This window comes from Phycomyces blakesleeanus (assembly GCF_001638985.1).
Source record: "Phycomyces blakesleeanus NRRL 1555(-) unplaced genomic scaffold PHYBLscaffold_25, whole genome shotgun sequence".
Taxonomy (NCBI): Eukaryota; Fungi; Mucoromycota; class Mucoromycetes; order Mucorales; family Phycomycetaceae; genus Phycomyces; species Phycomyces blakesleeanus.
In genome coordinates this window covers 289,218-303,209 of record NW_017265158.1, presented here as the reverse complement: position 1 = coordinate 303,209, position 13,992 = coordinate 289,218, and the positions used below count along the sequence as shown (strand labels likewise).

Below are 13,992 nucleotides of genomic sequence, written 5' to 3'. Positions count from 1 at the left end.
TCATGAAGAAATATCTTACGGTTCCAGGAGTCGTGTAAACCACCAAGATGCTTATGAAGAGGATTTTGTGAATGATGAAGAGTATGATGAAGACGAAGAAAAATCTAGAGAGCAGAGACTTTCCCAAGCAAAACGAGGATCAACAAATAAATATAAACGTGGTTATAGTGATGAAGAGGAAGAAGAAGAGGAAGAGGAAGAGGAAGATTTGGGATACGAGGAAGATCAGGTAGAGGATGGGGAAGAAGAAGAAGAAGAAGAAGACGAGACAGTGACGATTCGAAGACCAAAACGTAGACGATTTTCTAGTGACGAAGATGAAGAATAAACATACATAATATCTGTCATTAATATTGTAGTGGTTAACAATTAGTCTATCCTATTTTTTTAATATGAACTGTAATATTGGGTAAGAATGTTGTATCAAGGACTTCAAGAGCGATATATTTGGGGTAGTCCGGCTAGATAATGGAAAAGAATAGGGTAATATGTTAATAGGTGTTTGTGGGGAGGTGTAATGTGCACTGGTATATGGCTGGTAGAGGCTGTCTTTGTTGGTTTCGTTGATACTGCTCACAGGGATAGTATGGACGTTAAGTTGAGCAGTTTTTGGCTTTCTATTCAGGGCTGTCAAGTATAGTCGTAACTAAGTGTAGCTCTCGTTTTTTCATTCTTACTCAGGGATCTCTTAATATACCCTCTTAAAACAAAACAAATGAAAAGAAGTGATTGTATGTCGTACCTAACACAATTGGTGTTGACTCCGTTACGACTACAGATGTGGTATAGGCTCTCCGAGCCGCGCTTTTATTTTTTGAAAATATATAAATTAATTAAGTTATCATTCCCCTTGTTCCTCATATCCTTCCAAGCCGCACACCATGGATTAAATTAATATCAATGAACTCTCACCCAAACAAATCCTCGAGCTTATTAAGCTTGGACAGCAGACACAACAGAGATAACGAGATTATGACTGAAATAACCTCCCAGAAGAAATCCTCAAAGATTTTGACGAGCCTTCAGCGAAAGGTCTCAAGTCGAACATTATTCGATGCACAAAAGACACCCTCCAATTTGAGGGTGGAAAATGGACAAAGTCAGGAGCGATCAACCAGATCTTCGTCCCTGACCTCAAGAAATACACCATGGATGCCCATCAGATTGTACAAGGCAAATACAAAGATGGCGACAAACTTCGAATTGCAGGAAGAGCAGCAAGTGAAGACTTCAACGACCTCAAGTATATTAAATCACAACAAAACAGTAACAAAGACGCATCCGATTTCGATGAACTCATCGAAAAAGTAAGGCGTTTGGCTGTCTATGCGTTTGCAAGCGGAAAAACGCTGGACGAAGATTCCAAAGAACTCAGCATCCGAGCAATCAAGCTCCCCACAAGAGCAAGATATCGCGAAGATGAAGATGACAACGACAAAGACATGGCCTTCGATCAGGAGTGGGTGGAGAAAATCCAACAAGCAAGATATGAAGAGTCTGTCCACCAGAGTGCTGTCAGTAACAAGAGAGGAGCATATTCAACTGGATAGTACTCCAATGGAGGTCATAGAGGCAGAGGAAGAGACCGTAGAGGCAACTTCTTTAGTAGAGGACAGTCAGCTTACACACAAAAACCTTTTTTTTGGGAGAGGAAAATCGAATCCATCAGGATTCTGACATGGGTGTTGTGTGTTCTCCAGCTTCGCCCACCCTGATTTATTTCCTTCTTTTCCGATCGTTTCCCTTCCTATTTTTCTCGTTCACCACTTCTACATATTATCACATTCTTCCATAATCACATTTTTACACATACTTTTACCTTTATTATCACTTCCATTTCATCTCCCGCGCATATTCTTCTTTTGGCATCTTTAAGGTGCTCTTCAGCGGTCTTGGTATAATTCAAAATTATGTGATAAAGAAAAGTTTTATCTAAATATAGTAATTATACACCAAAAAATCATGAATTACTTTCTGAAAATTGTTAATTCTACCAAGTAGTTTTACATGCAAATTTGCAGGGGAAACTACTCGGTATAACTCGAAGCGGCGCTAAAATAATAAAAATAACTTTAAATTACGGTTTTGCTAAAATGTCTTCTAAAAATTTCATTTTTTATGCTCTACTCTTTTCACTCCTTTTTACTTTTAAAATATTGAAAATAAACAACAATACTTTTGCTTACTATCTGAAATTAACTTTAGTAAAGATAAAAATATGCTTAATATTATAGGTGTTGTGGGGAGAAAATAAAGCAAAATATAATATAGACGAAAGAATTCGTGAGAACTTGTGTAGGTTGTTTATTTCCAAAGAAAAGTAAAGAATGATAAAATTCGATTGTCTTTCTACATGGAACTATCTACTGATATTTATATGTTTTTCTAATTTGTAATTCAGTGTGTGCTTAAGTAATCTTTATCACAATGAGTCATCTTCCAGGAGTATTGTTCTTCTGGAAAGATCCGGAAAGACCAATTGATATGATACTTCTCCAGTCAGATCAGTCCAAGAGTTTTGGTAAAGAAGAGCATTTATGCTATTGGTAATATTTTAGTATTCCGACCCAGATACTCAGGTAATGTTTCATAATATTAGATAGTTGTAGTTGTAGTCTCTCAATTAAGTATTTGTATAATAAAAGAAATATGTAGATGAAATATAATGATGCCATATATATAATGTATATGTATTTGTATATCCCATGTCATGGTGATAATAATAAATAATCAATTATGTGTATGATGATCTGTGTATTAGATAATATCATAAAGGGAGATCCGTTGGACTGGAATAGCTGAGGATATTATTTTATCCTTCAGTCTTACTCTCAGATTCAGCAGTAATCAATACTCATTCACAACAATAGGCTTCTTAAAAAAAAAGAAACTTCTATGCAAATATTACAAGAACAAAGATAAAAGATATACAAAGAGATTTATTAAAGATAGCCACCAAAAATGAATAGCTATTTTAGCAGGCTGCAATTAGTCCTATCATTCCTAATTATATCAGCATTTTTTCAATAAAATTTTACTAAGTAGTTTCCCAAAGTTTTTCACCAATTAAATCATATAATTAGCATCAAAGTTTGGAACAAAATCTATGGCTGTGTATCACAATTACTATAAAAAGCAGTCTCTCTACTTTATTTGCAATTTCCCGTTTTTTTCTTATAACCAAAATAATTATGTGATAAAGAAAAGTTTTATCTAAATATAGTAATTAGATAAGGTGTCTTCGTGCTCAAATCGCAAATGTTCACCATGGATGAAATTTGATATCAAATTAGGAAATTGAAAACGCATCTGTTATCTTATTTGCTTACTAAATATATCACTTGTGTAATTTTCTTTTATACTTATAAATCAAAACTTGTGTTTTTTATAAGGGAATGCTTGCAATACAGACATCTACAAATGTATTTCTAGTGTAACAGAAGAGAACTAAAAAATGACTTAAAGAAATTAGAATGTTTTATTGAGATAAAAAAAAATATAAAAAATTAATAAAAGGAATAAAGGAAGGACTAGTATGAACCAAATTTGTTGAGGTTAACAACATATTTACAGCTAACTTTCAGATGCATGTCTAATAGACAAACAATCTTCAATTCATCTAGTGGCATGTATATATCATCAGCACATTTGAGTGCTAGATGATAATTGTTGTTAACAGCATGTGCGGATAGATATTCGATATACAAATGGTATACTTTAGAAAAAAGCACTATTCCAATAATGATATGTCCATTGCTTTGTCTAAATAGAGAAAATGTATTGTCTTTTAATATCCTTCCAGGGGTCAAACCTGTACCATTGTTGTCTGCAAATTCTCTGGACCCACCGAGCAAAGTTTCATGGAATTTCCCATCAGAGTTTTGCTGCATGTATTCTGCAATAGCTTTTCCACGGGTTTCCCTTAAACCATTCTTGCCTATCCATGAACCACCATCAATAATATGTCTTGTCATATATTGTTTACCAAATTTGAGACATATATCTTTCGATGTGTTTATATGGTTTGTATGAAATAAGTGTTCACAAATGTGCTTGTTGAACTGCTCTCCCTTTTCGGTCTTGTAGTTGAGAGCAGACCCAAATCTTCATAAATCTTCAGGTAGATAGGTCAACAGATGGACTTTTGACTTGGACGTATAGAATGCATGTTTTTTATATTTACAGTTAGTGTCGTATTTGTGTAGGGCTTCAATTAGACTTCTAATGGCAGAGTCTACTTCACTGATATATGTCTCATATTGACTGTCAATAGATCGAACAAATACTAGAGAGCATAGACGGCCGAGACGAACAAAGAGGGGAGTGATTTCCTGTAATACTTCTGTATCTGCAAACTTTATGGCCAGGATTGCCGGAAGTATTTGGATTAGTACCTTGAAGTCTCTACTAAGAAATGAACCAGCATGAGTGAGAGACCTTGTAAACGCTCTTGATATGTCTCTGGAATTTGTGTAGTCTTTAACATAATCAAACAGTTCTTCTAGTTCTTTTTTGTTTTTGTTCAAGACAACTTTAACCAGATTGGTAATAAGATACTTTGCAATGCCAAGGAGAATGTAGTGCAATATTTCAGCAGGAGTGTCTTTTGACTGGTCATATGCTTTAAGTTCTAGCAGTTTGTCTGTTGACTTGTTTTTAAGACTTAACTCTTCTGCTGTATTTTTGCTGTCAAAGTAAGGAATATCAGGGATCACTGTATCTCTGTCTGATATAGAAGCGGCCTGGATATAATGATCCTTGGTTCTTGTTGGATGCCTGTTAGTATAGTATTCAACTTTGTTCAACTTGGGGATTTGACTTTGCAATTTAATGTAGTACTTTCTACAAGGGTAAGTTGAGTTGGGTGCACCTAAACCACAAAGCTCTGAGTGACAAGGTGTATCTGCCTCAATCTAAAGTAAAGGAGATACCACAAGAACATATGCATTATCTTCTGCAGAGAACATTACCATGCCGTTTTCTAGCTTCTTCAAATCATCAACAATTTCAGGTAACAACACGACAGCGTTTGCATCTTTCTTCTTTGGAATTGCTGATATAAATAAGATATTCTCTATGGAGCACCTTTCCTCAAAAGAGAGGGCTGCACATTTCATTGACCAGCTCTCATATGGATTAAATTGCTTAGAGGTGTTTCCAGAAGTATCATCCAAGAAAAGAATTACAGGTGCAATCTTTACCTTGTAATATTTTCTTCAGTTGTTTTCTTGATCAGTTCCGTCGCATATAAGCCTCTTCAGAAAATGTTCTTCAAGTAATTTACAATGAGTTGGAATGAGCGAGATAATTATGTCAGGAGAGATGCTGCAACATAAGGAGGTATTTAATGGGGTTGTGTCGACAGAGAGAAATGATTCAATATTTATGTTGGTATGATTGATTTCGATGTCAATGCTACAACCATCTTTTGGAGTTCAAACAATATATCCACGAGAGAAAGCATTAGATGTATCTATTATATGGAAAGATTTCACCAGAAAGCAAATGTTAGACAAGCAATCTTTTAACAGAACAATGTCACCAGACTAGAAATCAACATTGTTGTGGGTAAACATGGGCTGTTAGAAGTATAGATTTGTTCTCCATTTTTCTCCTTGTTGAAGACAGACAGATTGATTTGGCGTGCAATCAGGTAAAGAAAAGATTGATTTTGACTTTATAGGATCGGCAGCAAGGAGTTTGATGTGCTTGGAAGGCAAGTTAAGGAATGCAGTGACTTTTGTGCTGTCAGAGAGAGTAACATCTAAAATTTTCGATTTGAAAATTAGGATATTCGATTCTTTTTGTGTCTGGTAATTCCAGAGTGTATCTAACCAGGGCAACTTGAAAGAAATATCTTTTCTAATAGCTTCTTCGTGGATCTTTAGAAGAAGATTAATAGTAAATAATATCTTCTTTAACATTCTATGAGAAATCATGTTGTTATCACCATCAACAAGTGCGAGCAAAATAATCGTCTAGATATCTTTAAATGGATAAGTATATGGTGTAAATCTGTTTCAGACTGTAGAGTTAAACACTTCACTCCGGAATTCATCCTCTTCATCAATTGAAGATTCGTTGTTATTGGCAAAAGCAGACATGTTGTTCAAGATGTGATTAAACAGAGAAATGCCTGCGTTTGGCTCTGTGTCTTCCTCAACATCAAAATCACTATTGTCAACTCTACTTCCATCATCACTTTCTTCACACTTGTCATAATTTAAGATACTGTTGTAGTATTCATTATCAACGTCTGATTCCTCTTCCACACTTTCACTTGGTGTAAGCGAATTTTTTGGGCTGTCGCTCATCTGTATATCTTGATATTTGGTCTCCTGGACTATGCTCATATCATCTGCAACTGTTTTCGTTATGTTATGACATCTTTGCAAATGTCTTTTAAGATTCCAGTGATCTTTAAAGGACTTCTCACAAAGTGAGCAAGACTTGCTAATGTCAACAAGACTGAAGTTGAGTTGGCCCAGAATTCTCAGATTAGGTACTGATACTCTTCCTGGAGCAAGTTTTTTTGTTACTCTGTTCATTGTTGTTTGTAATATAAAGAAAGTAAAAACAAAAAGATAGATAGAATTAATGTGTACCTCTTAATTTTGTTCAAGTTACAACGTGCCTATTTTATGAACAAATCAATTAAATTGCATTATTTTGCTTAGATTTTAAAAAACCAAGAAAAAATAAAAAAATAAACCAAAACATTCTTTACTCTGTATTTTTTTAACACGATCAAGTTACTAATCAAACTTTTAATGCTAGTATACAATAACATGTTCTTCTTGCAAAAATCTAAGGTATGATATATATGACAGCTTCTAAAAAACTAATATAAAGTATCATTTATTTTAATTGGCATTTACTAATCACATTTAATCTCAAAATAGTATAAGATCCAACAATTTTTTAAGCTTATAAAGGTATGTGTGTTGACATTAAGAGTAGTCTATACAATATGAATATTAACAAAAACAAATTTATGTCTTACTCTAGGTTTATTCATTATCATCATTATCAAAGGTAAGTTATTGGAAACAACTCATAAAGATTGCAGCCACTAATTATTCTTGTCGTCTATATAGATTTGAAACACTTTAAGGTCAATGAAATGGAAAGATTCTATCCATAGCTTTTTTATTTTGTAAATTGTATTGAAGTAGCTAGCTAGCTTTTTATTTATAGTAATAGCTACCAGTACCAGCAGCTCCTGTCTACTCTGCAATAGCAGTCAGTACTAGGCTGGTACTGGTAGCCTAGTATTTTATGACCCCCATATTTTCAACCCACAAAATAAAATAAAGATATTTTTTTCAAACCGAAAATTTTTTTTTGTCAGCATTCTATTTTTCAAATTTAGTCTATTTTTAAAATCGTGAAGCTTCAAAAATAGTAAATCCAAAAAAGAAAATCGAGCCACTGTCATACAAAACAGTCATTTGTAACACTAGAAAAATCTCCCGTTGTGTTTACTAATTTTTATTTTAAATGGCGAATTAATTTCCAATGTTTATTCTGCAAATTTGAGGGTTAAGGCAATTTAGTGAGCATTTGAAGTCAAAAATCAGGGATTCCCTGATTTTTGACTCCAAATGCTCACTTAATTTCTAGTAAAATTTGAGCTTATCTCCCCTACTTCAAAACAAAATATATGATAGTCAGGAGTCTATTATGTATACGTAATTAATAAACCAGCCCCCTACAGAACATTTTTATTAAAAGAAATAAACAATACAAAAAAAAACTTATTAAAAGAATGATTCTAAATTTATTATGATTTGCTGTTCATCTTTCTTGACACTTAACATATTTAAAAATCTCACTTATCCAAACATGAAGTGCAGACAATTCATTCAGAGTATAAATGCTACAAAGAATCATAATATCATTGACTTCTTGACATATATTTATTCAACAAATAATATTATTAAGCCTAAAAATATTCCAAGAAACTAATTGTATTTACTTGATAAAATTTATGTTACTCAAAGTTTCAAGTTGGGGGAAATGGGACACTGAAAGAGAGCTGGTATTGATGCAGGCTTATTATGAATATCATTCTTATTCACAGCCTCATAAAAGCAAGAAAAGTGTATGGAATAGCATTATTGACGCTGTTAATGCTGTCCATTCTAATAAACAAAATGGGTTAAGAAAACGTGTGTTCAAAACAAAAAGAAAGAACTCTTTCATAAACACCAGCCAGCACTATGACTTTCAGAAGATGAGAGAGAGGCTCAAATTTCTTTGATGATGGAGACAGCACTTGGTAGAGCTATATACCAGGCAATAAAAGAAGTAATTGTCTCAGATCTATAAAAGAAAAAAGATAGATTTATTAACATAACACATTTTTAAAGGAGGAAGACTATGAAGAAAAAAAGATAGTTGAAAATGCAACAAAGCTTGCAAAAGAAAAATTGGACAAGACAACAGGAGATGAGTCTTTGGAAACAGTTCTTTATGAACCAAAGAGAACAATAAGGGAAAATGAAGAGAGTTCCTGTTCCACAGATAACAAGAACGTTGAAGCTGATGAGACAGAGAAGACTGGAAATGACATGAATCATATCAGTAAAAATGATGATAATATTGACAATGTCATAAAAAAAAGATTCTTGGGATTTTGGAGAAGCAAGAAAAACAATTTGATGAGCAATTCTTGCATATAAAAAAGCAAGAGAATTTTTATAATAATGCTCTTCCACTTTTACAACAAATTGCCAGATCTGTTTCTGCTCTCAAGAAGAGATTAGAAAGACAACAATAAAACTTACCATATAATATCTATTGAAATTTCAATTAATAATTTCTTTCATTCTTATATGGGATCTTTATTAGCATTATCGCAAGACTGAACTAAGTTAGACAAATTGTTTATAATAGCACTTATATTATCAATAGTATCTCTTAACTGTTGTGTGGTATTTCAGGTACAAAACAATAGAAAAATAAAATATTTAATAATAGAGACGTATAGAAATACTTTGAGACTGTATATCAGTTGTCTTTATTCATAAATAAAAAGTGTCTCTTTTTATAAGAAAACACAATCTGCTCTTGTCATTACGTCTTAGTTTCTTAAGGCTTTCTTCCTTTACTATATTTGGCTATTAGAGTGTATTTACTGCTTAACTAGTGTCAGTGTTACAATTATGACATCAAGTCATAAATCGTACTTCTTTAGTTCTTAGCTATTCTTTTCTCTTTTATACTAGAGCTTTAGGACTTCCTACTAAATTAGCTCCATATCGATCTGACACAGTTTACCCAGCAGTATAATATAATTATCTTAACAATCTTTAAGATATTATCTACAGTACTAACTATAATAATTATTGGGCTGATTACTTAATCGTTTATATAAATTTTATACTAACAAAATAATAGCTACTATGCTATCCCAATATGAATATGTTCTTATATGTGATAAATCCAACATCCGAGTGTCTGAATCACCACATGTTGTTTGCGCATTAATCTATCAATATAATCTTTAATTGTTGGTGAAGCCAAGCCAAAAATTGCGGTTGTTGCTGAACCGTTTATGCATGTGTGCATATTTTTAAAAAGAGTCAAAAGAATGTAAACCATTGCTAGTTTTATGTTTCCTTTGGCTTTCATAGAATAATAGTATGTAGAGTATTTAAAATACTGTCTAACTTTTCCGAATTCCATTTTCACCTGTACTCTGGTGTGTGACATTTCCTTATTGATTTCTTTTAAACTAGCTACATATAATATATCTGTTAAAATTTGGGATTTACGAACGAAAAATGAGCTTATCAAATAACTTATGATGTTTTTCTATCTCATATATTGTGAATGGCTTGTAAACAAACAGTGATCTTCTGTATGCCTGGTCACCATAAATACTATATGGTGGGTAAACACTGTTTGTTGAACTTATCACACCCAGTTAAAAGATGAGACGCTCTAGTGTTTTAGAGTCATCAAATATCTTTACATCATGAGTGGAGCCAGGGAAAGGACCAATAAAGCTGCTGCTTATACCATCAGGTGTTACAATTGTCTGATATTTAAGACAATGAATATGCTATTTAAGCCGCAAATTAAGCACAAATATATATTAGTACTTTACTATATAAATTCATGCTTTAATTAAGTATTTAGATATTTCACTCACTTTCCATCCATTGTAAGCAAGTCTTTGCTCATTGTTAACATTAGGGCGAGCAATCTTTTGCATTGTTCCATCTACAAAACCAATAATTCGATTATATACATTGTCTACAAAGATATATATATATATATTAATCAAAAGTCTGTTAAATACTTATATAAGAGTATTAAATAGTGTATACTTACTTTTTTTGTAAATTGTTTCTGCAAATCGTTTACAATACATGCCAAATTCTTTCATGACATTCCCCATATGGTTTCTATACTAGAATATTGGTGTGAAAAGGCATATCAATATAGTACAAAAGCAAAAGCAAACTTGCGTGACATGCAAATATCATATATATCAGAACGTCTGAGGCTCAGAGTAGAAGGGAGCTTCATGGCTGTGGTATACACACCACAATTGAGTGAAGAACAGACCCCACAACCAAACACTGGTTCCTTCTTGCTAATGAACCTGGCAAGTTAACAATCTCCGGAACTGTTACACACCAGGCACACGTACACTACACACTCATACAGTGTAAACCAACCATTACACAACAGGGATTTGAATTACAGGGATTTGAATAGTAGCAGATATAAACAATATTATTTTGTCTCTTTAATAAATAACACTCTCACAGTATCTACTTTTCCCATTATTGAGATACTAACCCATAAACAATCCCGAATACCTCAATGGCAATACACATACGTCTTATCTTATATAAAAATATATTATTTCATGTTTCTTATAACACAGAAACAGACTTATAAAGAGTAAAATACCTCCTGCAAAGTAAAGCAAAACTCATCTTTACATCTGGGATCAGCATATTTTGCAAGATCCAAACGCCTGTATATAGCTCTCTTTCTTTTGCTGCCAGAAACTTTATTGCTGTAAAAAATAGGAAGGCAGCAGCTGCAGCATTGATAATAAGCATTATAAAGATATATATATGAGTTTAATAGTTTGTTTAACAAAGTAAGAACAAGAGAGAAAGGTCTGAATCCAGAGATTTTTGCCAATGGATAAATTTTCATAAAAGCTGTCAGAATTTTTTATTTTTGACTGGGTTTTACTAATATTTTTTTTGGTAATCTTGGATTTATCTCAACTCGACACCTTCTTTATTATACACCAAAAAATCATTAATTACTTTCTGAAAATTGTTAATTCTACCAAGTAGTTTTACATGCGAATTTGCAGGGGAAACTACTTGATATAACTTAAAGTGGTGCTAAAATAATAAAAATAACTTTAAACTATGGTTTTGCTAAAATGTCTTCTAAAAATTTTATTTTTTATACTCAACTCTTTTCACTCCTTTTTACTTTTAAAATATTGAATATAAACAACAATACCTTTGCTTACTATCTGAAATTAACTTTAGTAAAGATAAAAATATGCTCAATATTATAGGCTTCTTAAAAAAAAGAAACTTCTATGCAAATATTATAAGAACAAAGATAAAAGATATATAAAGAAATTTATTAAAGAAAGTCACCAAAAATGAATAGCTATTTTAGCAGACTGCAATTAGTCCTATCATTTCTAATTATATCAGCATTTTTTCAATAAAGTTTTACTAAGTAGTTTCCCAAAGTTTTTCACCAATTAAATCATATAATTAGCATCAAATTTTGGAACAAAATCTATGGCTGTGTATTACAATTACTATAAAAAGCAGTCTCTCTACTTTATTTGTAATTTCCCATTTTTTTTTATAACCAAAATAATTATACTGAGATTGCTGAAGAGCACTTTTGCTCTTTTTACATACATCTTCCCATTTCTTTTTCCAGTTTTCAGTTTCCTTTTGCTTACACTACTTATCTTTCAATATTACTGCTATTAATTTATCATTTTGTATCTCATCTTTATTACTCTTTTATTACTATTTTTATTGTATTCTAACATCTTACCTTTTACATTTTACCAAAAACACAAACATTATCCCACTCTTTCTCTTGAAATTGACATATACTCGCCTTTACATAACATCTCCTCTCATGCTATAAGTCACATCTACAATCTCTAAACATTTTATTCTCATATTTTTTATTTTACAAAAGGTATATAAGAAATTTATTTTACAAACAAAACACATCATCAGTTATCTCTCTCTTAAAATCACTGTCCCTGAATTGCTTTCTGTCTGACCCATAGGAAAGCAATCATACATCACATTAAAGACTTACATCTCTGTTTAAAATCCTCTTTCCCTTTTTCTTCTTTCTGTTCCTTTGTATCTGTGTGATTTTTCTGAGTGAAATCAACAGTGTCTTCTTACCTTCTCTTCTACTTCACTTTCTCATACCTTGCTGTCTATCTGTCTTGATTGTCCTGAGTGAAATCAGCAGTATTTTTATTTTCTTCTTCTACTTTACCTTCTTGTGCATTGCTGTTTTACCTGTCTGGATTGCCCCGAGTGAAATCAACAGTGTTTCTATATCTTCCTTCACCTTCTATCTTAACACTTCTACTTCTTTTCTATTCTCAACTGTCCTGAGTAAAGTTGAATATTCAATCGCCCTTCTAAATACCCTGTATCTTTTCTATATTCATCTTTCCCTCTATTATTTCCTTTCCCACCAAACTTGTACTCCAGAATTACATTTTTAATTCTTCTTCAATACTCTTCCATTCTTATTTCGGACCAAGTTTCACACACAACAAACTCAACACGCGTCAATTCAACACTCATCTGAGCCCATCAACAAATAACAATCCTCTCAACCAGTAATAAAGAAAGATCATCTAGTATTACAGCTAGATTATTTAATGAATTTGCCAGAAATAAATCAGAGCACATCAGTATCAGTCTCACAAGACCCGTTAAACTTAATCTCAGTTACACAACACCACTACAACATACTAACAGATGGAATTCCTCCAGAAGAACGATTGGACAGATTTCTATCCGTCTGGAAGAAAGTCAGCAACCAACAATGACCAATAATGGTAGTGGAACAAGGTTACCAGATATAATAGACATCACCCCCCATTGCTTGGAAAACCAAAACACTGTCATTACCATCCAAAGATCAGAAAGAAGTAGATTTGGCAGTAGAGAAATTCAAGGTCTTCAATGTGATAGAAATATCACTGACATAGAATGAGGATTACCTATCTCAATTTTTTATTGTCAGGAAAGCAATCTAATGCAGACCAATCCTGAACTGCAAGAGGATCAACCAGTTTATCCAGTGTTACCACTTCAAGATAGAAGATGTACCTGACCTGAGAGACATAATAGAGCCAGGAGACTTGATGACCAAGATATACCTAAAAGATGCATAAATTTCTATACCAATACACAAGGAATCCAGACGATTCCTCACGTTTAAGCATAAGAATATACAGACTCATACAATAAGTGAAAGAAAAAAGTTTAAACTCAACTAAATAGAACATCTTTAATACAAAGTTGTTGTGTTTTTTAAAAAAACTTTTCTCATTCAAATCTCACAATGTCTCAGCAAATCAATAAAAGTATTCCTAAGAAGCGAAAAGAGCTTTCAGATTATGAAAAAAAAACTTATTATTGGTGGTGCTCTCCATAATATTTCATTGACTGTCATTTCAGAGAAGACAGACATATTTATAAAAGCTGTATATAGCACAGTTCAAAGATGGAAACAGAATGATACGCTATTAACAAAAAAATATTAAGAACGTCTATCAATTTCGGATGAGAGAGATATATGCCAGCTTAAAAACAAAATGAAGAAAGATACTAATGCCACACATAAAGAACTCACAAACGCTATAAGACTTATGATTGGCAAGTACATTTCTAAGAATATCATTTGCAAAGCTATTTGTAAGATTGGAATGTCTTCTTGTCA

General features: G+C 32.6%; 4 protein-coding genes across 4 annotated transcripts; 2 read left to right on the top strand and 2 right to left on the bottom strand.

Annotated features, from left to right (window-relative positions):
• Positions 1-517: 517 nt before the first annotated feature.
• PHYBLDRAFT_68873 (hypothetical protein) lies at positions 518-2,483 on the top strand (the record flags this gene model as incomplete). The annotated part of the gene is made up of 4 exons (XM_018442024.1): positions 518-584; positions 994-1,514; positions 2,235-2,320; positions 2,402-2,483. The coding sequence occupies 4 exons, from the start codon at positions 518-520 to the stop codon at positions 2,481-2,483; spliced, it is 756 nt and encodes a 251-aa protein (XP_018286366.1).
• A 1,047-nt stretch (positions 2,484-3,530) lies between these two features.
• On the bottom strand, positions 3,531-6,548 carry PHYBLDRAFT_173324 (C2H2-type zinc finger transcription factor; the record flags this gene model as incomplete). Its single annotated transcript, XM_018437005.1, has 5 exons — positions 3,531-4,003; positions 4,184-4,907; positions 4,932-5,214; positions 5,677-5,882; positions 6,027-6,548. 5 exons carry the CDS (start codon positions 6,546-6,548, stop codon positions 3,531-3,533), a joined length of 2,208 nt encoding a protein of 735 aa, XP_018286365.1.
• Positions 6,549-8,265: 1,717 nt separating this feature from the next.
• Positions 8,266-8,782, top strand: PHYBLDRAFT_150507 (hypothetical protein; the record flags this gene model as incomplete). Its single annotated transcript, XM_018432491.1, has 3 exons — positions 8,266-8,310; positions 8,373-8,612; positions 8,690-8,782. 3 exons carry the CDS (start codon positions 8,266-8,268, stop codon positions 8,780-8,782), a joined length of 378 nt encoding a protein of 125 aa, XP_018286364.1.
• A 1,149-nt stretch (positions 8,783-9,931) lies between these two features.
• PHYBLDRAFT_68870 (hypothetical protein) lies at positions 9,932-10,800 on the bottom strand (the record flags this gene model as incomplete). Its single annotated transcript, XM_018442023.1, has 4 exons — positions 9,932-10,069; positions 10,160-10,263; positions 10,342-10,420; positions 10,783-10,800. 4 exons carry the CDS (start codon positions 10,798-10,800, stop codon positions 9,932-9,934), a joined length of 339 nt encoding a protein of 112 aa, XP_018286363.1.
• Positions 10,801-13,992: the final 3,192 nt, after the last annotated feature.